Consider the following 25,380-nt stretch of genomic DNA (forward strand, 5'->3'; position numbering starts at 1 on the left):
GGGAGTAATCCAGAGATTACTACTTTTGTGGTCCTGTTTGCTAATTTCTTACCTAGCTCCCTAACTTCTGACTGCAGGACCACATCCGTCTTTCTACATATGTTGTTGGTTCCGATCTGGACCTCGACTGCCGGCTGTTCACCCTCCCCCTTCAGGATGCTCTGCAGCCGCTCAGTGAATCGTGACTCTGCCACCAGAGAGGCAACATACCATCCTGGATTCACGTCTGCAGCCACAGAAACACCTGTCTGTTCCCCTGACTATTGAATCACCTATCATTACGGCTCTTTCAGTCTTCCCTGTACCCCACTGTGCAGCTGAGTCACCCCTGGTGCCAGGACTTGGATCTGGTTGCACTCCCCAGGTGAAGCATCACTTTCCTCAGTATTCAGAACTGAATACCCATTGGAGAGTGAGATGCACTCAGGGGTCTCCTGCACAACCTGCCTGATTCTTTTTGACTGTCTGCTGGTCACCCATTCCCTCTCCCTGCATATTCTTAAGCTGTGGGGTGACCACATCTATAAATGTGCTATCCACGTAGCTCTCATCCTCACGAATGCACTGCAGTGTCGCCAGCTGCCTCTCAAGTTCCAAAACCCAGAGCTCAAGCGGCTTCAATTGACAACACTTCCTGCACAAATGGTTCTCCAGGATCTGGGAAGCATCCTGGAGCTCCCACATAGCGCAGGAGGTGCACCCTCGAGGTTGAAGCAACCCTGTCATACCTTTCTTTATTAGTTGATCCTTTGCTACTGCTTAAAAAAAAAACCCTTACCATTATTACAACAGCTTAGAATTATGAATAAAACCTTAGTATTGATAAATCCTACTAAAAATCAATACAGTTCACTAGTTAAAATAATTACTCAAATAAACCCAGCTACTCACTTGTTCCTTATTATTAAGCTAGTTACACACACACCCTAACAGTGATGTATTAACCCAGCTATTTAGAGTTATTCCCTAACAGCAGTACTCACCAACCAATCACCTTACAGCTTTCCTGTGACGTCACTGCTCTCTTTGTTTTCAAACTCCAGCGTGCCTGGACTCCTCTCCACTACTCTCCCGGAAGCTAAGTGCTCTAGGCCGTGATTCTCGGGCTCTATTTATCCACTCCTCGCTCCTGTTCCTCTTCGCTGCTCTCCCAGAAGGTAAGTGGTGTAGGTACACCCACAGTGTTGTTAGAAAGGGAGTTCCAGGATTTTGACCCAGCGACAGTGAAGGAACAGCAATATAGTTCCAAGTCAGGAGACTTGGAGGGGAACTTGCAGGTGATGGCGTTCCCATGCATCTGCTGCCCTTGTCCTTCTAGGTGGTAGAGGTTACAGGTTTGGAAGGTGCTGTCTAAGGAGCCTTGGCAAGTTGTTGCAGTGCATCTTGTAGGTCAGGGCTGTCCAATCTTTTTGGGAGGATGGCCGCATTATGATTTTTTTAGCGGCCCATGGGGCCAGTGAGCAAATTTCAAAAGATAAAGGCATTAAAAATTTATCCCACGAATAAAAACAACAGCAAATGTGCATTTTTGTGAAAAAGCTTTAAATGAGAAGATTAATTTATTGACTTACTTTCTTGTCACTATATTGAAAACTGATTTAGTTGCATACCTGGCATTGTTTTTGCTTGTATAAGTAGTCAGTCTCTGCCTGCACACTTGATGTAGCGATGCAGAGTATTCTGGATAGATGTTCACTTTTCAGGAGAGACCTTGATCTGTGTGTGTGTTTCTCGTTCTCTCTTCCCTCCTCCCTCCCCTCTATGACTAGGGGACACATATCGAAAGTTTTGTGCAAAAGATGCAGGGGGAATATGATGAAGCACTTTTTTACACAGCGGGTGGTAATGACCTGGAACTCGCTGCCCACATGGGTGATGGAAGTGGAGATGATCAATGACATCAAGAGGAAGTTGGATGGCCACCTGAGAGAAATAGACTTGCAGGGCTACGGGGATTCTGCCGACATAATCTCCCCTTGCCTGCATGAGAGCCGACATGGACTCAATGAACAGAATGGCCTCTTTCTGTGCCATAAGTATATGACTCTTTGACTTTCACTCCCCCCTCTTTGTCTGTCTGTCCCTCTGTCTCCCTCTCCCCCCTCTCAACATCTCCGCTCCCTGCTCTCTGTCCCCCGTCTCTCTCTGTCCCTGCCCCCTCCCTTTTTCTCTCTCTCTGGTCCCCTTCTCTCTCACAGTTGTAGAGAGCGGGTTGGTCAGTTCTTTGAAAAAATATCACGCTGTCAATTTCACAGGTGACAGCTTCTGACATGAGGGTTTTCCGGTGGGCTTTCTAAAACAAAACGTCAGGACCCGGAAAACTCAGTCTGTTAGGAAACCACGGTTCCCGATGTTAGTAGTTGTCAGCTGTGAAACTGACAGTGCAATAGTTTAAAAGCCCTGACAATGGGAAAATCTCCAGTCACGAGGAGGATGAGGAACAGCCCCAGGAAGAGTTTACATCCGCGTGCTGGAAGGAAATGTTTGGCGGGTCGGATCCTGGCCTGTGGGCCATATGTTAAACAACCCTGCTGTATTTGGTACACATTGCTGCCACTGTGCAATGGTGGAGGAGAGAATGAATGTTGAAGGTGGTGGAGGGAAAGCCAGTCAAGCGGGCTGCTTTGTCTTGGATGGTGTCGAGCTTCAAGTGTTGGAGCTGCACTCATCCAGGCAAGGGGAGAGTATTCCATCACAATTCTGACTTGTGCCTTGTATAAGGTGAACAGGCTTTGGGGAGTCAGGAGGTGAGGTTAGTTGTTGCAGAATTCCCAGCCTCTGACCTGCTCTTGTAGCCACAGTATTTATATGGCAGATCCAGTCCAGTTTCTAGTCAATGGTAACCCCCAATATTGACAGTGGGGGATTCAGCGATGGTAATGCCAGGGAATGTCATGGGGACATGGATTGGATTCTCTCTTGTTGTAGATGGTCATTGCCTGGCACTTGGATGTAAAGTGCTTTGGGATGTCCAGAGGTCATGAAAGACGCTATAGAAATATACCGTGACATTGCTGATAACTGTTAGAAAGTTTCAACAAAAAAAATGTATCAAATTGATCTATTGTGAGGCCTGAGAGGGGGGAAGCAGAGCTTCTCTCGATACCACACAACAATGGAACACAATTATGACAATGGGGGAACAGCATCACGAAGGGGAAGGTGATTTAGGCATTTCTCTCTTTCACTCTATAATTGCATGAGGAAATGCACATTAAAAATAGAATCGCCCAGTCCATGGCAGAGCATTCCACAGGTCCTCAGCATTGCTGAGATCTAATAGTGAGGCTTTGCTCTGGGAGGTTTACAAACTGAAATGGTTCTGGGTTTTACTAGGCTAAGGGACATGGAGCAAAGGCAAGCAGAATGGAGCCAAGCTTCAGATCAGCAGTGATCTAACTGAGTGGCAGCACAGGCCCGAGGGGCTGAGTGGCCCATTCCAGTTCCTAATGTAACGGGCTGAGTTCGCTGATGGCAGCTGAGGCACTACATTTGGCTTCAGTTTGGCTTTCCGGAGGGAGAAAAGAAATCAGCGAATATACCCACAGTCCAGGGGCTCCTACATGAAAACATGTACGTGGCTGCCTGCATCGACAAGCAGCTATTGATGTTACCCCATCCGTCTTCAAATGGTCTGGTTGCTTCAGGTACTGGTCCTGTGCCCTCTCAGGTAGGCATAAAAGATTCCATAGGATTATTTTGAAGAACATCAGGGGAGTTCTCCCAGGTGTCATCGCCTGATATTTATTCCTCAACCAATATTGCTGAAACAGATTATCTGGCCATTATCACATTGTTGCTTGTGGGATCTTGCTGTGTGCAACTTGGTAGTTTACTGGGGAAGGCTGGTTGTTGACAGTTGTGCTCATCTCATCTCTTTAAGAGGGTGAAGAGTGTTTAATTTAAAAACAAAACAATTCTTTGCTACTTTGTTCCCTCCAAAAATATTCTTGGATTTAGAACGTGCCTTTAATGTGGAGAAATGTCCCAGAAGTATTGAAAAAAGACATTGCAGAGGCATGGGCTTCCCTCCAAAGAAAGATTTGCATTTCATAGCCTCAAGACGCCCCAAAGCTTTACAGCCATGAGGTTCTTTTGAAGCGTAGTCAATGTTGTAATAGAACACCCACAGCCAATTTGCACATAGAAAACGCCAACAAATAGCAACGAGATAAATGACCACATAGCCTATTTTTTAGCAATATTAGTTGAGGGTTCGATATTGAACAGGACACCAGGGACAGCTCCCCCACTCTTCTCTGAAATTGTACCATGGGATCTTTGACCTCCACCCAAGAGGGCAGACGCTATGTACAGGAGTGTCATACACCAGTGCGTTCAGGGATTACAGAACTTGGGTATATAACACAGCATTACATGTCATCAGAATGCTCCTGCAGATCTTACAGTAATATTAAGCTGAATATCATTGATATCCCTGAATAGAACAACATTTGCATTAATTGGGTACGACTTCCCTGTGTATAACAATATACCATGACTGCACTGATGAGGTCTGTGTGTTACTGAGTGCAATGCTGATGCATAGGACACAGTGGTCCAGATATTCGGGCATGCTTACTTTTGGATGCACACAGTACATACCCTGTGCCTGAGTTGTGGGGCCTAAGTCACCTTGATATTGGACCTCAGGCCTTACCATAATGGATCCAGCGAGGCAAAGAGCGTAAGATCGGGGAGCTATTACAGTAGGGAAAGGGGTCTGGGGGTCGGGGCCAGAGGTCGAAGCCAGTGGTTTGGGATCAGGGATCGGAGGAGCTAGAAAGGTAAGCCCACCTCCTGCCCAGCCACCTTGGGGACTTAGTAGGCTAGGTAGTGCCCTATAAACATATGCTGCATGGTCGAATGAGTGGGCCAACACATTACAGAATGATATCATTCCTCCACACTTTGTCGACACCTCCCTTAACTGCACAAGATTCCTTGGACGCCTCGTCCTCTCTCCACAACGAGTAGCCATAAAGGGCTTCATTGCCACGAGTAAATGAGGATTTCTCAAATCCTGCAGGCATCCGTTATATCTGCTCAATGAAAACTGTAGTCAGGCCCCACAAGTTTACTGTGACATGGGGGGCAAGACACTTGGTCACGATGTACAGGGCCTCCTCCACAATCACACATCCGTCGCAGCAGCTGGAGCCGGAGGAAGAACTCAAACAATGCTCTTATTTTAGGAAAAAGAAAATCTATTTTCCTATTCGGACTGGAGGACAGTCTGATATCCGCCAAGCGCAGAATCCCAAGAATGTCGTCACAGGCTCCGCACACTGCAGACAACTGCCTAAGGGGATGTAAACAAATCTCCTTTCCCTCTCTCCCGAGACTGCAACCATTTACTGCGCCATAAAACAAAAATGTCGGACTCTCTTTTCACAGATTCTGAAATTACACAAGCCTGTCACTGCTTTATGATGATCATGTGCCTTGCAGCCAGCAACAGCTGAGCTTGGGTTTGCAACTGTTGATGGGGGTTTGGGGGGGTTATGGCTATTATAATTGAAACAAGACCCTGCAAGATTCTCCGGTGCAATATAGCACCATTTGGCATCGATACTGAGCTAAAGAGATCAGGGACTCCCAGCTTCAATCCCCAGCTCTGTGCTGAGTTAGATGATGTTACCTTGGAGAGGGTGCAGAGGAGATTTACCAGAATGGCATCATGGACGTGGGACTTGAATTACATAAAAACACTGGAGAAACTGGGACTGGACTCCTTATTGCAGCCCAGAGATCTATTCTAACTTAATAAAAAGCTGGCATCTTCCCTGCAACTTGGACATTTACCACCCAACTATACTTTACTATACACAGTTTTGCGCAGTGGAAACAAACTCAGATACAATCTGAGCCAGCATGATGGCGTGAAACCCAATTAATGTCTGTTGTCCAAACACATACAGCAACTTATCAATAAAACGTAATAACACATCCCAAAGGTGCTTCACGGGAGTATCAAACAAAATTTGACACCAAAGCATGCAAGATATTTGGTCAAGCAGCCAAAAGCTTGCTCAAAGAGGTAGGTTTTAAGGAGCATCTTCAAGGAAGAAAGAGAGATCAAGAGACAGAGAGATTTAGGTGGGGGGATTTCCAGAGTTTAGGGCCTTAACAATTGAAGGCACAAGCGCCAATGGTGGAGTAATTAAAATTGGGGATGAGCAAAAGGCCAGGATTGGAGATACGCAGAGGTCTCAGGAGGATGTAGGGCTGGAGGAGGTTACAGAGCTTGGGAAGGGTGGGACCATGGAGAGATTACAAGAATGAGAATTTTAAGATTGAGGCATTGACAGACTGGAGCCAATGTAGGTCCGCGAGCGCAGGGGTGACGGGTGAATGGGACTTGGTGAGAGTTCGGATACAGGCAGCAGAGTTTAGTATAAGATCAAGTTTATGAAGGGTGAAAGGTGGGAACCTCGCCAAGAGAGCATTGGAATAGTGAAGTACAGAGGTAACAAAGGCGTGGATGAAGATTTCAGCAGCAGATGATCTGAGGCAGTAGTGGAAATTGGTGATGTTACAGAGGTGGAAAAAGATGGTCTTGGTGATGGAGAGGATATGGGATCAGATGCTCATCTCGTGGTTGTACAGAAACACAGCTCTCCAGGATGTATCTCAGGCAAGGATGCCACAGATGTCACGTGTCCAGCCACCCTGTCCATCGCCCGTGACAACAGTTCAGAAATCAGAAATCTAGATGGGAGAGCCGTGACAATCGAAGGAACCTTAAAGCTCAATAACCAAAGCTCATGATTACAGCACACAGCTCATCAGACACAGCTACTAGATCCTGCAACAGTGCACGGGGGATGAACTTCACTGAATGTAAACCAAAGTTGCCGGTCGGTTAGGCTGCTCAGCAGATAAAGGAGTAGCTGCACCTGTGTTGGCCCCAGCCAGAGGGTTTCTACAACTGATCCCAGTGGTTCTGGGCCAGGGACAGGAGAATTAGGTCAGAGCTCATCAGATTATCTGGTCATTCCTGTTTGTGAGAGCTTCCTGTGTGCAAATTGACTACTACTACTACATGAGTGACCACACTTCATAAAATACTTCATAGTGTCAGCTGTGCTTCAGTTGGTAGCACCCTCGCCTCTGAGCCAGGGACTTGAGCACAAAAATCCGGGCTGAAACTCTTTCAGATAGGATGTTAAACCAAGGTCCTGTCTGCTCTCTCAGGTGGATGTAAAAGTCCCATGGCATTATTTCAAAAAGCAGGGGAATTCCAACAGCATCCCGAGCCAACATTTTATTCCTCAACATCACTAAAACAGATGATCTAGTCATTATCACATTGCTGTTCGTGGGAGCTTGCTGTGCACAAATTGGCTGCTGTATTTCCTACATTACAACAGTGACTACACTTCAAAAGTAGCTGTAAAGCGCATTGAGATGGCCTGAGGTTGTGAAAGGAGTGATATAACTTGGAAGTTCTTTCTTTCTAGTTCCCACTCCAGTTCACTGCTTGGTGAACTTTGTGAAAACGTGTGGATGGAAAAACAGCAAGCTTGGGTAGGATTTTAATGGTTGACATGTCTCTCCGAAGCCCCAGCACGGCTGACTAGCCAGCTGAACATCAGAGCTCTCTGGAATATTGACTACTTGGCAAGTTAGTAGAAGAGCAGAAGTAATGGGGGACAAGGGCATGGGGGAGACAAGGGCATGGGGGAGACCAGGGCATGGGGGAGACAAGGGCATGGGGGAGACAAGGGCATGGGGGAGAGGAGGAGGATGAGAAACATGCTCGCCTGACAGGATGTAGACCCTGGCACAGCAGTCCACATAAAACATTACAATCTCTCACATATGCTGTTCATGAGCTGCTAACTATGCAAGTTACAGTACTGAACACATTCACCACCAATTCAAAGGCTCTCCCAATAAAAGAAAGGCACAGTCCTAACACCATAACTTTATGAATAAATATAAATTTCAGGGAGATGGAAAGGATTAAAATCTTCCCACAATCTCTCTCTCTGCCTCACATTCCAGATGTTTGAATAAAACAGGCTAATGGAGTCACAAAATCTTTTTCCACTTTGGTTAAAAAATTCACATGTATGCAAAGTTAAAAAAAAATGCTCTTAACCTAACGCCAGTAATATTAGTTTCCCAGTGCTGGTTTGGAAAAGTTTCCAGAAATGTTTCCAAATGTCAGATTGATTCGTTTAAGAGCTAAGCAGTTTTTTTTTTTAACTTGAAAAAGAAAAGCTAAGCATATTTTTTAAACTTTTGTGCGTGTTGTTACCTTTCAGACAGAACATTTTTGAGGCATACTGAAGAGCGGGATTCGGACAGACTTGCCGGCCTGCTGGTGCTGCTCACTGAAGGGTGGCACCGAGGGAGGACTACAGCACTCTGACCCAGTGCACTCAGCATGCCAGCTCTATTACAAGAACTCGGTCCAATCCAGCTGCACTCCTGACAGTCCTGAGGTCCACACCCCCTATTGTTTGAAAGCCTGAGGGATGGAGGGAGGCGATGGGGAGGCAGTAAGTAGGAGTGTCTCTGAGCTGGGACTGCCTGCCTTGGCTCTTGGCACCACCAAAGGAACCAGCCCCTGCTCCACTGCTCAGCAGCTTAAAACGGAAAAGCAGAAAAGGGTGCTAGTGCTGCCAACCTAGCTCAGTTGACCCCTCACCTACCCCATCCCCTTTCCACTTCTCTGCTCCCAGAAACAGCAGTCAGATCATGACCCAATCAACTGTTTCAGTGGTTTTGGTTGAGGGATAAATATTGTGCTGTGGGATCTTTTACATCCACCTGAAGAGGGCTTTGGATAAACGTGCCATCTGAATAGTGCTGCAGTCCCTCAGTATTGCATTGCACTATCAGCTTTGCTAACGTGCTCCAGTCTCTGGACTAGTATTCCAACTCAGGGTCGAGAGTGCTGCCACTGAGCCACAGCTGAGCCTATGCAACATTCATGCTCACGTACTTCCCAGCAAGTGGGGCCACTCGCTGGCAATGAGTGGGAGCCTTGCCTGATTTTTTTTTTCTCTGCTTAATCACAGTCCTTTATAGGGGCCTCAGCTAAGACTGGTTAACTCACAGAGACTGAGGATCGAACCTGGGACCTTCAAAGTCTGTATGGCACAAAACAGGAACAACTTGCATTTATATAACATTTACATGTTAAGAATGCCTCGCAACGCCTCATAAGAGTATGAGTAAAACAGACCTGGGGCCAAACAAAGAGGGCTTCAAGGAGAGGATGGATTAGGAAGTCCGAGAACTTTGGAGGGGGACATTCCAGAGAACATGACCCAAGTGCTGAAAGTATGACTGTCCAGTGCTGGGGGGAGGCAGTGGGGGCAGTGTGGAATGTGGAGATCAGAATCAAGGGAAGAGGAAGCCCATGTTGGGATGGAGGGGAGAAACGTTGGGAGGAGGTCACAGAGGCAGGGAGGGGTGAGGCAATAGAGGATTTTAAAGATAATCTCAAGAGCTTTAAATTTCAGACAGTGGACTAAGAGCCAGTGGAGATGAGTAATGGTGAGGGTAATGAGCCTACAGAACGTCAAATGGGACAGAATACAAGCAACAATATAGAGGAGCAGGAGGATAAACAACAACTTGCATTTATGTAGCATTTCTAACAGAGGAAAAATAAATTCCAATTCTACTGGGTGAACATACGAACAGGAGCAGACCATTCAGCCCTTCAAACCCATTCCACCATTCAATCGGATCATGAGGAATCTGTATCTCAACTCCATTCACCCGTCACTGAGCAATAACCCTTACCCAACCTGGAATCAGTAAAGACATCTTCAGGAAAAACTGCTCAACCGAGCATTTGACTCGTACCAACGGCACTACATTTTCCCAATTCACATCAGGCAGCAGCACAGGTATTACTAATGGGATATAGCGAATGATTTTTCAATGCTGCTGTGTAGTGAAAGGTGTTGAAAATTCTGTCTTACAAGTACAATCTGTAACTTGATCGCTTGTAAGTGGATCTGAAGAAAACCCATTGCAACCCAACCCTAAACTTAACAAAATCCCTTCACAAAGTGTCTCAGTGAAGGCTGGAAGCACATAAATAGTCGCAGTTTGTTCATTCTTTAACTGGGTAATAATTAAAAGCTGCTTGCATATTATTCTGTTAATCGAGGTTTCTGGCAGTCAACACCTGGAGGTTTTGTTGGTTAATCAGTTTTCTACAGCCCAACAGTAGACTCAAGCTCCCAGAGTCCAAATCTACAAGATTACAGAAAATTGACTCAATAGCACGAAGGGTGCAAGGTAGCTCCAGGGTGTCGAGAGAAAGACGTGCTTTTCTATCACGCCTTTCACAACCTCGGAATGTCCCAAAGCACTTTGCAACCAATTAAGTGAAGTCACAGTGAAGTATAGTCACTACATAATGTGCGGAAAAGCAGCAGCTCCCACGAACAGAACAATCAGATAACTTTTTTTTTTAAAGTGATGTTGATAAATATTGGCCAGAAAAATGGGGAGAACTCTCCTGTTCCTCTTCAAGACAGTGCCATGGGATCTTTTACCTCCACCTGAGGGGACAGACACAGCCTTGGTTTAATGTCACATCTGAAAGATGGCATTCCCTCAGCACAGCACTGAAATGTGAGCCTAGATTTTTGTGCCCTTCTGACTCAGAGGCGATAGTGCTACCCACTGAGCCACAGCTAACACTTAATTCTGGGATGTTGGGCTCCCAGAATCTAAACTGAGTACAGAGTCCAAGCTGACACTTCAGTGCAGTACCGAGGGAGTGCTGCACTGTCGGAGATGTCCTCTTTCGGGTGAGATGTTGAACTGAAACCCCATCTGCCCTCTCAGAGGACATAATAGGTCATTCGGCACTATATGAGAGTAGAGGTGTCCTGGCCAATATTTACCTTTCGATCAACATCACAAAAACCGATTAACTGGTCATTTATCACACTGCTAACTCAGCAGAGATATTCCAGGCCTCCTCATTTGCACAGATCATAGGAAAAATATTTTCACACTGTGCAGTCTTCCAATGCTGCTAACGGGTTTGTTATGCTGATGGTTTTAAAATGGTTAAGACAGAAGCTGATTTATACCGGCTTAGGTGGGGCATGGGGGGAAAACAGTCTGTGCGACTGACACTGTGGCAGAATGGTGCGGGGCCCCCTCCCACTAGTTGGAATGCAAGACAACAGAGGTCTGAGAATTCCCCCCAACTGGCATTTGAATAAAGCCGACTGGCATTGGCCTGGAATCTCAGAAACATGACAGGCTTGCGGGAATAGGGAGGGACCCAGCAACCCTGGATGCTTCTCTAAGGATGGTCGACAGCTGTAACTTATTGAGAGGAGTACATCATAGAGTCTAGGGTGAAGTGAACTCTAGCTAGGAGCCAGGCACAAAGCACTGGCCATTAATCAATCAGATGAGAGCTCAGGCACCCACATTATAGATTCAGGTAACATGTTACACCTCATGCAGACTCAGGGCAGGGCTTCCCAATGATTACATCAACAATTCCATTGTGTCGCAAAGATTCTGGTTTTGATGGGCACCTACTTGCCTGGGCTGCTCGGTTAGGCAGGGGTTTGAGCTATTAATTATTAGCTATAATTCATTCCAAACAGCCCACACAAATCCCCACACACCTCTTCTCCTCTGACCTTTGGTTTCACTCCAGCACCAGCTTAATGGGCACAGTGACAATGTTCTTATTCTCTGGAGCACCCTCTGCCTTGCCACCTCCCCACCCCTACAGAACCTCCTACTTGATCATGTCTGCACCTCCTTCCAGCCGCCTCCATTGTCCCTTTTCCTCTCCTCAATGTCAACCATTTCTTTGCAGCTTTAATGTAAAGCTCTTTGGGGCAATTTCTTGCATGTGAGCAGCATTCTGGAAATGTAACTTGCTGCAGCAGTAGTAATTCCAGACCATTTCTATATATATTCCTTTCAAAATTAAAGCTGGGATACTCTCCCAATTACCATACGTCATCAAAAAGCAACTTCTAAATCACCACCAAGACGAGTTCTTTCAAGACCTCAAAGCATTTTTGAACCATTCAAAACCAAAACCATTCTGTGGTCCTTGGTAGCACTATTGCCTCCGAAACAAGAGGCTGCAGTTCAAGATCCAACCCAGATGCTTGACGATTTCTGTGTAGTACTGAGGGAGTGCTGCACTGTCTTTTGGATGAAGCATTAAAAGAAGGCCCTAGATGCCTGTTTCAGGTGAATGTTAAAGATTCCACAGCAATATTAGAGTTAGAGCAGGAAGTTCTCCCAGTGTCCAGGCTAACACACATCCCTCAATCAATACCAAAATAGATTTACTGGTCACTCGTCTCATTAACGCATTGTGGGATCTTGCTCTGCGCAAATTGGCCAACAGAACAAGTCTTTGTAATTCAAAAGTAATATACTATGCGAAGAACTTTTCTACGTTTCAAACAGCTGATTGTTTATTCTATAAACGCAGCTATTTCTTTAAAGCTAACAATTTTCATTTATTTATAAATATACATGCTTGCATGTCTTTTTATTCCTCTCAGTGATTGGAAGAGAGGCTAAATTGATACTCAACCTCCTAAGTGCAGCACCATTGAGAAATGGCCACCTCAGATTCCTACATGCACATTAATTAACCCATCAAAACTGAGAAAACCATCTGTGTGCTGGTGGGACTTCAGACTAAAGGGTTTGCCCCTGGTTCGAGTCCTTCTGGACAGTGGTCTGGGAGGCCACTGCCCTCAGCATCTCCTCAGATGTGATCTACATGATGTGAACAGTGCATTTTCTAATCAGGGTAAGTAATAAATGATCTATTCTGGAGGCTTCAGAATATGCGGAGTGTTAGGACTGAGGTGGGATGAGTGCACTGTCATTTCTAGTTCCACTTCTCCACAGGTCACAACATATATTTAAATGTTTACCCGGTTACCAATGCAGTCAAAGCCAGATACTTTTTCCCAGGGTGGAAAGGGCTATCACCAGGGGGCATAATTTTAAGGTGATTGGAGGAAGGTTTCGGGGAGATGTCAGAGGTAGGTTTTTTACACAGAGAGTGGTGGGTGCGTGGAATGCGCTGCCAGCGGTGGTAATAGAAGCAGATACATTAGGGGCATTTAAGCGACTCTTGGATAGGTACATGGATGATAGTAGAATGAAGGGTAGCTAGTTAGTTTGATCTTAGAGTAGGTTAAAGGTTCGGCACAACATTGTGGGCCGAAGGGCCTGTACTGTGCTGTACTGTTCTATGTTCTATGTTCTAAAATCACAGACATTTGTAGAATCTTTAACAGAACGATTTCCATCCCTGGAATTGTGTCAATATTTCCATCCAAGGAGTTTAAAGAGAGCTTTAGAAACATTGTTTTAAACAGACCCAAGCTGCTCTCTCTTGCTTTATAAACAGTTAAAAACTGCTTCTTAAAAACATAGAAAGTCAATGCCAGTTCTTAAATATATTATGAAATGTGGCTTGGTTGAGAAGCCCAAACCAGTGAGTGTATGAGGTGGATAATTTATCATGATTTGTATCTATTTATAGTAACATTCAATTGTGGTTTGGGGCAGGGCACTCTGTCTCTGAATGCAGACAGACTGCCAACCAGCTACTTAAAATACACACAGGAATGGCCACTAAAAGCAGCTCTACCCTGCTGGGGCGACGCCCGTGGTCGAATAGCTTTTCGTCTGATCTGATGGCCTGTATCACCTGGGATAAAGCACTGTTTGATTTGATTTGATTTAGAGATACAGCACTGAAACAGGCCCTTCGGCCCACTGAGTCTGTGCCGACCATTAACTACCCATTTATACTAATCCTACACTAATCCCATATTCCTACCACATCCTCACCTGTCCCTATATTTCCCTACCACCTACCTATACTAGGGGCAATTTATAATGGCCAATTTACCTATCAACCTGCAAGTCTTTTGGCTGTGGGAGGAAACCGGAGCACCCGGAGGAAACCCACGCAGACACAGGGAGAACTTGCAAACTCCACACAGGCAGTACCCAGAATTGAACCCGGGTCGCTGGAGCTGTGAGGCTGCGGTGCTAACCACTGCGCCACAGTGCCGCCCCCTTCTCATGAAGCTTCCTCAATGTGAGTGAGGGTAAATGCAGCATTGAGCCATACCCACCAGGATGGTGCCAGATTCAATCCCTGGCCCTTCAGCCAGTTAGCTGATCTCTGGTGGGCCAAAAGTTGGGAGGCTAACGTTGGCCTCACTTCCCTTGGAGCAATGGAGGGGGAAACATCATGTTTCTGCACCTGACTCATTTCTAGCGACATCCCTCTGTCAGGAAGAAAGCCTGTGCGGACAGCGAGAGGGGACAGGATCAGAATTAATGAAGCATCACAGCCGAGCCTGTGTAATAGCCCAGAGACCTGTTAATGTGGTCAAAGTGTCCACTAGGGTCAGCAGGATACTTGAATTGGGTCCCAGCAAGAGTCAGCTTGGCATTAGCAAACTTGACCCGAGGTGGAGGGGAGATAGTAAGCAAGGATCCCTCCTCCTAACCCAAGCTGCGTGTGTCAAGCACAGTCACTGGGTGAAGAAAGCAATTGCACCCTAACGAGTCCCCACCTTGAACAAGAGAGGGGAGGAAAATTGGGAAGGGGAGAGGAAAATCTTGGGGATGGGATAATCAAACTTGGAACTCAAATGTGGGACACACACCCAAAAAACAGACCTCATTTTCAACCAACAAACTCAAGGTCAGCTCAAAGAAAGTTATCTTCTCATTTCCAATGTGTTGTATATTTACAGTTGGCAAAGAAAGAGGATAGACTTTAGAGAGCAGTTAGAAAGCAGCAATCCTTTGTCTGGTTGTACTTTATAAATGGCTGGAGTGTCATGACCCCTCAGAATAAGGCCCCTTGTGGCCACATGGGATCACCTTGAGTTTGGGTCATTATGACTGGAGTGCATGATGTTTGTTCTCCCTTGGGTTTGCAGCGAGTTCTGTCCAGAGTCTGTTCAGGTTTGAACCTGTTTACAGGAACTATGTGTACTTTGTACAAGCAGTTCAGATCTGCAAAAATAAATCCTTCAAGCAGTTGACTAATGGAAAGGATCTGACTCATTATGCTTATTCAATGACTGGTAGTGAGGGAGGGAAGGGAAGGAAGAGGAGAGAGAGAAACATAGAAAATAGGAGGAGTAGGCCATTCAGCCCTTCGGGCCTGCTCCGCCATTCAAAAAAGATCATGGCTGATCCTCTAATTCAGTATCCTGTTCCTGCTTTCTCCCCATATCCCTTGATCCCTCTGGCATTAAGAAATATATCTATTTCCCTCTTGAATATATTTAATGACTTGGCCTCCACTCCCTTCTGCGGTAGAGAATTCCACAGGTTCACCACCCTCTGAGTGAAGAAAGTTTTCCTCATCTCGGTTCTAAATGGCTTACCCCGTATCCTGAGACTGTGACTCCTGGTTCTGAACTCCCCAGCCATCGGGAACATCCTCCCTGCATCTATCTTGTCTAGTCAGACAGAGACAGAGAGAGCAAGCTAGAGAGACAGAAAGGTAGGCAGACAGAGAAATTCACACACCAGTTGGATACTGTATGTAAAGCGAGGACAGGACCACGTCTGCCTGTGATACACCCTATAGTCAAATAGCAAGTCAAAATTTACCGATTAGGTGCACAGTGAGAATGCTTTTATGGGCATGTTCCTAGGAAGAAACCAGCTCCTGTAATCCAGCAAAAGGCAACACTTAAAGCACTAAAATTGGTACTGAGTATTTCCTACACTAGGAAGGAGAAAAAGTAGTCAATGCTTCTATTCCTTTTCTGTGTCTGCTGCTGGGTAGTGTGCACAAAATTGGCTCAGTTCCGATGTCTCCCTTCAAGCTGAGTGTGATGGAATACTCTCCACTTACCATGATGGGTGCAGCTCCAACAACACTCAAGAAGCTCGACACCATTCAGGACAAGGCTTGATTGGCGCCCCAGCCACCACCTTCAACATTCACTCCCTCCACCACCAACACACACTGGCAGCAGTGTGTACCATCTACAAGATGCAATGCAGCAACGCACCCAAGGATCCTTTGACCGCACCTTCCAAACCCACAACCTCTACCATCTAGAAGGCCAAAGGCAACAGATGTATGTGAACACCACCACCTGCAAATTCCTCTCCAAGCCACACACCATCCTGACTTGGAACCACATCACCATCCCTTTACTGTCGCTGGGTCAAAATTCTGGAACTCCCTTCCTAACAGCACTGTGGGTGTACCTATACCAGATGGACTTCAGCGGTTCAAGAAGGCAGCTCACCACCACCTTCTCAAGGGCAATTAGGGATGGACAATAAATGCTGGCACTGCCAGTGATGCCTGAAGCCCGAGAATGAATACATTTTAAAAAACCTAATAGGGGTTGCACTGACCACTCAGACCCCTAGTGGTAACAATGGCCAGCAAGGAATCAATTCTACTGCAATGATCCTTCCCTGACCCTGGTTGAGGTCAACATAACTTAGTATATACTGGGGACTGGACAGGACATCTTCCACACTTGGATCATCCAGCAGTGCACCGGGTTGTGCATTGAGCCATCCAGTGCAATTTAGTGAGCTTGAATGCACAGGACAAAAACGGACGGATGAGCTCATAACTCAACCTGGCACAGGTAAATAAATACACATTGCACAAAGGGCTACAAGATTACTAAATGGCTGGTTTCACTGAACAGCTTTGGAAAATAATTAAATCCCCAGTACCATACCACATTGAAACTTCTCAAAGCGCTTCACACAATGAACTACTTTTTGAGCCCAGTGATTTTGTAAGTCATCCTTTTAAAACTGACAAGGGGAGAGGGAAGCACTGAACTGTAAATATTGATATTGAAGGTGGAAAACAGAGGCAGCAACCACTTTACCTGAATACAAAGAGGGACAGAATATCAGGCAGCCGTCAGCTGATGTGTAAACTGAGAGGGAACAAAAGGTTGACTATGCTTCCATACACTGATAAATAGGGGGAAGTGATCACGTATAAAATGGTGAACTCATAAGAGCCCTGCACAGCTGACAGTTCCACTGTTTGAAGACAACTGCTCCTTAAGAGCAAATCAATCATGCGATTTTCCCCAAACTGGAGTATGGATTTGCATTAAAAAGTTAGTCGGTCACTCCCCATCAATACCACATAAGGATTACACTCACTTGGCTGCACTGGCTTACTCACCTAAATCCTTACAAATCTGGTGCATTGCTCCTCGGTTATATGAGGCACAGTAGGGCTGTGGTTATCATGGTTACAACACAGGATGAGGCCATTTGGCCTATCGTGTCCGTGCTGGCTCTCTGCAAGTGCAACTCAGCTAGTCCAACTCACCTGCCTTTTCCCCGTGGACCAGCAAATCTTTTCTCTTCAGATAATTATCCAGTTCCCTTTTGAAAGCCACAATTGAACCTGCCTCCAACACACTCTCAGGCAGTGCATTCCAGACCCTAATCACTCGTTGTCAAAATGTTATTGCTCATATCGCCTCGGGTTTTTTTTGCCAATCACCTTAAATCGTTGTCCTCTGGTTCTCGACCCTTCCATCAATGGGAGTAGTTTCTCCCTATCTGCTCTGTCCAGACCCCTCATTATTTTGAATGTTAATGTTATGCTAATGGACTTGCAATCTAGAGGCCTAGAATAATCTGGAGATTGAGAGTTCAAATCTCTCTGTGGCAGTATGAGAAACTGAGTTTAAAAAATCTGGCATGAGTAAAAGTTACCAGGAAGTTGTCAAAATTGTCGTTAAAAACCCAACTGGCTCACTGATGCCTTTTTGAGAATGGAACCTGATGTCCTTTACCCAGTCTGGGCCTACACGTGACTCCAGTCCCACAGCAATGTGGCTGACTCTTAACTGCCCTCTGAAGTGGCCGAGCAAGCCACTCAGTTGTGTCAAACTGCTCTCAGCAATCGAAGGTGGTGATCCACTACCTTCTCAGGGCTACTAAGGATGGGCAATAAATGCCGGCCTTGCCAGTGACACCCACATTCACAAAATTTATTACAAAATGTATTTTTTTTTTCAATTTATCTACTATTTTGGCATCATCTGCAAACTTCGATTTTGCTTACTAAACAGTTAATTTTTACCTACATTCAACAGCACGCAGCCTGTCTCATGCTAGTAATTTGAGATAGACAACAAACAGCAACTGGCAGGTGAACTGCATCTCAGGGTTCTGCTGATGCCCATAAACTACCCCACTGATTATATCAGAACTGCTCACCTTGTATTTTGCCCATTACTCACAATTCATTCTTATAAATCAAACCTGTGTGAAGAATTTACAAAGAGAAGATTTGCCATTCTTCTCCTCATGGGGCCAGTAGATAACAATGCAGGTTCTAAACTATCCTTCAAGAAGGGAGAGAGAAGCTGCCAAGCTGGGAAGTTTCACCACAACTAGCAGCACAGCATCACCCAGATGGATCTGTGCAACCGTGGGCATGACCCAGGACAATAGCGAGGAATCCAGTTCCCCAAGTCCAACATCTTCTCAGCCAGCTGCTCAGTAAAGTGCCCAATGTGTTCCGACGCACTGTGCTGGGAGGAGTGCCACGTTGAAGTGAGATGTTCGCTGTGCCAGAGTGGGGAATGATCAATGCTCGATCAAGCCTGCTGCGTGACACTGGATTCAAATCCATATTTAAAAGGAAGGCAGGCACTGACACAAGGAGGTGAGTGGGATTGCCCTTTACACTCTGCATTACAACTGCATCCCCAATAATGTCACAAGATTAAGAGATACTCGCAGTGAAGTAACCAAGGACATAACTTACTCATGGAATGCAGGTAAAATCAGCAGCCTGAAAGAGTAAAGGATGATTCAGTTTACCAACATCAGCTGAGCAGAGGAGCTGGGACAAGACACTTAACCAGGACACGTACTGAACCTACAGATACACTGTCATGCAGGGCAGCAAAAGCTTGGGTGATCAATGTAACCAATTCACACTCAGTAACTATGGGTCCACATCTTTCCCCGGTATCAGTCAGTTTAAAGACAGATACAGGAACAGCCAGAACTTGAAACAAAGAGAGAGGCAAAGTTGTTTTAAATTACTAACGATTATTTGTCAGGTAAGGGAACCAAGGGATATGAAGCAAAGGTGGGACAATGGATTTGAGGTAACAGATCGGCTGCAATCTAATGAAAGGGCGGAGCAGGCTGAATCGCTCCTCATTTTCTTTTCAGGGATTAAGAGAAACGCCAGCCAGAAGGGTTCCATTTTCAGCACAGGGCTAGCTATTGCACATCAAGCAACAATTCTGAACAACTGAGGGAGGCAAGTCTCATTACTGGAGAAAATACTGGTGATACCAGTTTTTTCTTTAATTCATTCTTGGGATGTGAGCATCACTGGCAAGGCCAGCATTTATTGCCCATTTCTAGCTACCCTTGGTAGTAGTGAGCTGCCTTCTTGAATCACTGCAGTCCATGTAATGTAGGTACACCAACTGTTAGGGAGGGAGTTCCAGGATATTGACCCAGCAACAGTGAAGGAATGGCGATATATTTCCAAGTCAGGATGGTGTGTAACTTGGAGGGGAACTTGCAGGTGATGGTGTTCCCATGCACCTGCTCACCTTGTCCTTCTAGATGGTAGAGGTCTCAGGTTTGGAAGGTGCTGTCGAATGAGTCTTGATGAGTTGCTGCAGTGCATCTTGTAGATGGTACACACTGCTGCCACTGTGTGTTGGCGGTGGAGGGAGTGAATGCTGAAGGTGGTGGATGGGGTGCCAATCAAGCAGGCTGCTTTATCCTGGATGGTGTTGAGCTACCTGAGTGTTGCTGGAGCTGCACCCATCCAGGCAAGTGGAGAGTATTTCATCACACTCCTAACTTGTGCCTTGTAGATGGTGGAAAGGTTTTTTTTTGGGGGGGGGGGGGGGCGGTGCTGGTCAGGAGGTGAGCTTGTTTGATCATTTGTTGGTGTTATCATCTTGCTAGAAGGCTGACTGCCATGGATCTCCACCTCTGTCTGTCCTGTGCTGTCCTTATACATTCTGCATAGGTCAACTGCATCCAGTCCATCATAACCCATCATCTATTTTCTTCCCTGCTTCCCTCTCCTAAGTTTTTCATTGATCTTTCCTTCCAATATTTATTTCAGTCTACCTTCTGCTCTAATGATGTGACTGAAATATTGTATCTTTCTCTCTTTGATGTTATGCACTAATTTCCTCTTTTCTCCAGCCATTTCCAGCACTTCCTCATTAGTCTTTCTGTCTGTGCAGGATATGCGGAACATCCTCCAATATATCCACATCTCAAATGCATTCAACTCATCAATAGCCTGTTTGTTGTCCCCGTCTCCAAGGCATATATCATAGATGACAAAATGTAGCACCTCAGCATTCTTTTCCCAAGATTCAGGTTCACTTTCTTTGATGTTAACAAGTCCTTCATTCTGACAAAGTTGATCTTGGCTATCTCAATTCTCCTTCAGATCTCACAATCTGATCTCCCATCATCTGTAATAACCGGCACAAGGTATGTGAACCTTTTCTCTTGTTCCAGCATTTACGTCAATTTTCACTTCCAGGTTAGGTCCCTGCTTATCACCATTGTCTTGGCTTTCTTCACATTCATTCTTAATCCATGTTCCACACTCCTTACCTTCACTTTGTTCACAATTTCCTGTAGTGCCTCTTCCAACTCTGCAATCAGTGCAGTGCCATCTGCGTATCTCAAACTGTTCAGGTTCAACCCACCAATATTGCAACCTGATACATATTCTATGTCTCTGAAGATAGTTTCAGTGTATAGATTGAACAGTTTTAGGGGACGTAACACATCTCTGATTCACTCCTCTAAGACTAGAACTCACAACTAGATGAGTTACTCACTACAGAATTCCCAGCCTCTGACTTCTCTTGTAGCCACAGTATTTACATGGCTGGTCCAATTACATTTCTGGTCAATGGTAACCACCCCCCATGTTAATCATTGTGTATTCACTGATGGTAATGCCGTTAATGTCAAGGGGAGATGGTTAGATTCTCTCTTGTTAGAGATGGTCATTACCTGGCATTTGAATACCCGAATGTTACTTGCCAGCCCAAGCCTGAACGTTGTCCCGCTCTTGCTGCAGGCGGACTTCAGTATCTGAGGAGTTGTGAATGGTATTGAACACTGTGCAATCATCAGTGAACATCCCCATTACTGACCTCACCTTGGATGAGTCATTGATGAAGCAGCTGAAGATGGCTGGGCGTAGGACACTACCCCTGAGGAACTCCTGCAACAATGTGCTGGGGTTGAGATAATTGGCCTCCAACAACCATAATCATCTTCCTTTGTACTAGGTATGACTCCAACCAGTAGGCAGTTTTTTCCATTCCCACTGACTTCATTTTTGTTAGGGCTCCATGATGCCACACTCGGTCAAATGCTACCTTGATGTCTAGGGCAGTCACTCTCACTTCACCTCTGGAAATCAGCTCTTTAAGAATCATAGAAAGTTTAAGGCACAGAAAGAGGCCACTTAGCCCGTCCTGTTTCTTTTGTCCATGTTTGGACCGAGCTATAATGAATCCTGAAGCCGAGAGGCCCTGGTGGAACCCAAACTGATCATTGGTGATCAGGTTATTGGTGAGTAAGTGCTGCTTGATAGTGCTGTCAACGACACCTTCCATCACTTTGTTGATGATTGAGAATTGACTGATGGGGCGGTAATTGGCTGGATTGGATTTATGCTGCTTTTTGTGGACAGGACATACCTGGGCATTTTAACACATTGCTGGGTAGATGCCAATGTTGAGCTGTACTGGAACAGCTTGGCTAAAGGGCACGGCAAGTTCTGGAGCACAAGTCATAGAAACATAGAAAATAGGAGGAGTAGTAGACCATTCGACCCTGCTGCGTCATTCATTATGATCATGGCTGAACATCCAACTCAGTAACCTGTCCCCGCTTTCCCCCCCATATCCTTTGATCCCTTTCGCCCCTTTTTTCAGTACTACAGCTGGGATGCTGTCAGGGCCCATAGCCTTTGCTGTATCCAGTGCCTTCAGTTGTTTCATGGTATCACATGCAGTGAATCGAATTGTTTGAAGTCTGGCATCTGTGATGGTGGGGACTCAGGAGGAGGCCGAGCTGGATCATCCACTCGGTACTTCTGGCTGAAGATGGATGCAAACACTTCAGCCTTGTTCGAACAGTTTGGTTTTCTCTGCTTCACTACAATATGAAAAGTGGGCCATCTAAAAACTTAAAATTTCGGAAGAGCTGCTTGAAATCATCTGAAAGTTACATACTTTCCATTCAGCAATAGTTTTCACAGCCATTTACAATAATCATAGGGATTACAGAGGTGTCGCCTTATAGATGAAACATTAAACCAAGAACACTTCAAAACAGTGCCATGTGATCTTCTATGTCCACCTATGAGGGCAGTCGGAAACAGCACAGCCTTCCACATTCATAATCTGGATCTTGGCATGCCAGCTGTGCTACAGTGGGTAGCACTCTCGCCTCCAAGTCAGAAAATTGTGGGTTCTAGTCTCAGTTCAGAAACTCAATGTTTCCTCTAATTTTTCTGTGTTGCACTGCGCAGTCCCTTTAAGATTGCTGTGCAGCCACACTTGTGTACATGTTAAATGGAGTGTTGGTCATGCGCAACCTGTATGTCTCACTGCGCGATACATAGCAGATTGATGCGCAGCTTAGAGGAGACATTGCATAGACTGGACACAGAATCCAGGCTGATGTTCCCAGTGCAATACTGAAGGAGTGCTACACTGTCAGAGGTGCCATCTTTTGGATGACACCTTAAACCATAGCCTGTCTGCCCTCTGAGGTGGACATAAAAGATCCCATGGCACTATTTTGAAGTGTTATTGGCTTAATGTTTCACCCGAAAGGCGACACCTCCACACTAATGAGAGCATCAGCTTGGATTTTGTGCTCAAGTCTCTGAAGTGGGGTTTGAACCCACAACCTTCTGACTCAGAGGACAGTGCTACCAACTGAGCCAAGGCTGGAACTGCCAGAAGACAATGACACAAGAGGATGATGTGGCAACAACTGAAGACCGTATAAAAAAAGCTGTGTGGTTTGCGCTCTGCCCTTACCCTTACCGTGTAGCGGTGTATAAGTCCAGTTATCCTCGTCGCTGTCCTGCTGCGTGCAAACAGACGCCAATTCACCGTCGCTACGGAATAGCCGCTTGGTCTGCTTGGTTAGTGAGGTAAAATGAAGAAAGCTCAGAGCACGCGGGATGGAGCTGGGGGTTGGTTTCTTCTTTAACGACCCTGAGACGCAATCCTTCTTCATCGCGTTGGCCGGAAATTGGTGATGTACATGCCTGCTTTAAGAAAGTTACATTTTTGAAATCCCACCAGGGCAGCGAAGGCAGTTCTCCAAATGATACAGTGTCATGGAGGCAGACGCTCACTTTGCTGAGCCATAGAGGTCCCTGGTCGGGTGAGCCTGAATCAGCATACTCATCTATGTTGGGTTCAAGGCAAGCGCTAAGACCTCACAACCGTCTCCTTGTAGGATTTACTCTCAGAACGCAGATGCCAACAGGTAAAAGGACACTTCCAGCCAGATACACAAGTACAGCATGTAAGAGAACAGCACAGCGTGTGTGACAGGACTTAACAGCAGGGAAACCCGTCAGTCCCCATCTCTCCTTTGGGACATCCCCGAGTGACTGATCGATGATTCACATCTAACTGCTGCTGTATAAAACAGAAGACACATTCAAATGTCCTCGCACTGGACTGAAGTGGTTTACAGTCTGTGGTTATTCACTTCCTCACTGCTCAGCACCACAGAGTGAAACAAAGTCTAGAATAGATTTTCCTCTCTATTTGTAGCAGCAAGTCGTTGATAGCAGTTGTGATTTGTTGGGTCCCCTTTTCTCTTTAGGTGAAGAGCTTCATTCAGCTGCTGCTCCCTTCACCAACCGGCTTAGCAGAGGGGAGACACAGGGCAGACCCATCCAAACCGGAGCTGTGTCTATTAGTTAGCTATTCAGAACAAGAGAGCGAGAGAGACAGGAGAGAGCCTTAGTGAAACCCGATCTGTGAGCTTCTAAAGTCATAGCAACTGTCTCCGCAGAAACTCCACCCCGCTCACTCTCTCGCTGGAATAGTCGTATTTAACTGGTCAACTGTGCACAAACTAAACTCTTGAATAAAGCTACAGCAGTTGATAATAACCGCACAAGTTCACTTAGCATAGCTGGGCTGGCTGTGTGTTGGATCTCGCTCCCTGAATCACAAGCCAGCCTAACACGTGGATGTTTTTTTAAAAATTTTGCGAGGTTGTTTTGGATTGCTCCTTTTTTTTAAATATAAACTAATTAACATGAAAGCAGAGAGTCCATTCTGTCACAATCTAGAAGGAAACAAAGTCCGATCAGATTACTGCCAGAATGAAAGAGCCACTTCCAACTGACCCCTGACTCCTAAAGTGCTGTAAGAAAGGGCGTATCCACTAACGATACCTCGCTAAATAATTTAGTATGTGAGCCAAATGTGAAACCAAACAGCCCAGAAATACTCACCACTGCTCAGGCTTTAGCAGTGATTTTGAGGCTTGCCCTGGGAATTGGCTGACAACTGCGATCAATGCAAGCACCATAGATCTTTCACCCTCAACCAGCCCCCCTTCCACTCTTCCCAACCCTCCTTTCTGTCCCATTGTGGGCGGTGTCCCCACCAGCCCCCCAACACACCCCCCCCCCCCCGACTGTTCCCTCCAGCCTCCAGTCCCTGATCACCCAGCGGTTTTATCTTCTCCCCGACACCCCCACCCCTCCCGCTGTCAGCCTGCCAGTCACCCCCTCCCTACCAGTGTGGTCCTGCTCCAGTCTGTTCCCCTCCACTTCCCCGCCCCAGGCCCAGTATGTCCTGATTAAGGTCATTTTGACTGTGTGTGGGTGTAAAATTGGAGATGGTGCAGCGGCCTATCGCCGTCTCTGTCTGCCAACCCCCACCCATTGATATTTCCATTGGAATCCATTCTTTAACCCTCAACTGTCCTGCTACTGCTCAGTGTCCATTTTTCCTCAGGTGAACTACATTGGAGCGGTTGCAGGTGGAATATGAATGTAAGACACTGCTTACTGGCACGTCCCTGCCAGTCTGATCACCAATGGTGACTCAATCACCACGTGGTGTGAGACACCTCCACTGTAGTGAAAGAGGAAGCCTCTTAGCTAGCATTACTCTTCAAACCGTCAGAGTATTCAGGTCCATTTTACAACCCTCCTTCTCAATGTTTTTGTTCAAACAGGGTACAATAACCATGCGCGGGTGTGAGTGAATGTGCGTGCACAAAGGGGGAAAGCAGACAAACTGCTTACTGAGCCTAAGGGCGCAAAGTGAAAGAGCTTGCATTTATATAGCA

The 25,380-nt window shown here is 46.0% G+C and overlaps 1 protein-coding gene across 5 annotated transcripts in view; it reads right to left on the reverse strand.

Moving 5' to 3' along the window:
* The window catches only part of nhsl1b (NHS-like 1b), a 242,136-nt gene that overhangs the window by 104,144 nt on the left and 112,612 nt on the right, over nucleotides 1-25,380 (reverse strand). Inside the window, exon 1 of one of the 5 annotated variants that reach the window (XM_068045512.1) lies at nucleotides 23,100-24,193. The exons of 3 other annotated variants lie outside the window; for them this stretch is intronic. In XM_068045512.1, coding sequence (XP_067901613.1) covers nucleotides 23,100-23,295 — 196 coding nt within the window. In that variant the 5' untranslated portion in view covers nucleotides 23,296-24,193. Of the gene's footprint in view, nucleotides 1-8,266; nucleotides 8,382-23,099; nucleotides 24,194-25,380 lie in introns of those variants that run through there. One more of the 5 variants, XM_068045516.1, reaches the window with a different exon arrangement.

The sequence above is a fragment of the Heterodontus francisci genome, chromosome 13 (assembly GCF_036365525.1).
Source record: "Heterodontus francisci isolate sHetFra1 chromosome 13, sHetFra1.hap1, whole genome shotgun sequence".
Taxonomy (NCBI): Eukaryota; Metazoa; Chordata; class Chondrichthyes; order Heterodontiformes; family Heterodontidae; genus Heterodontus; species Heterodontus francisci.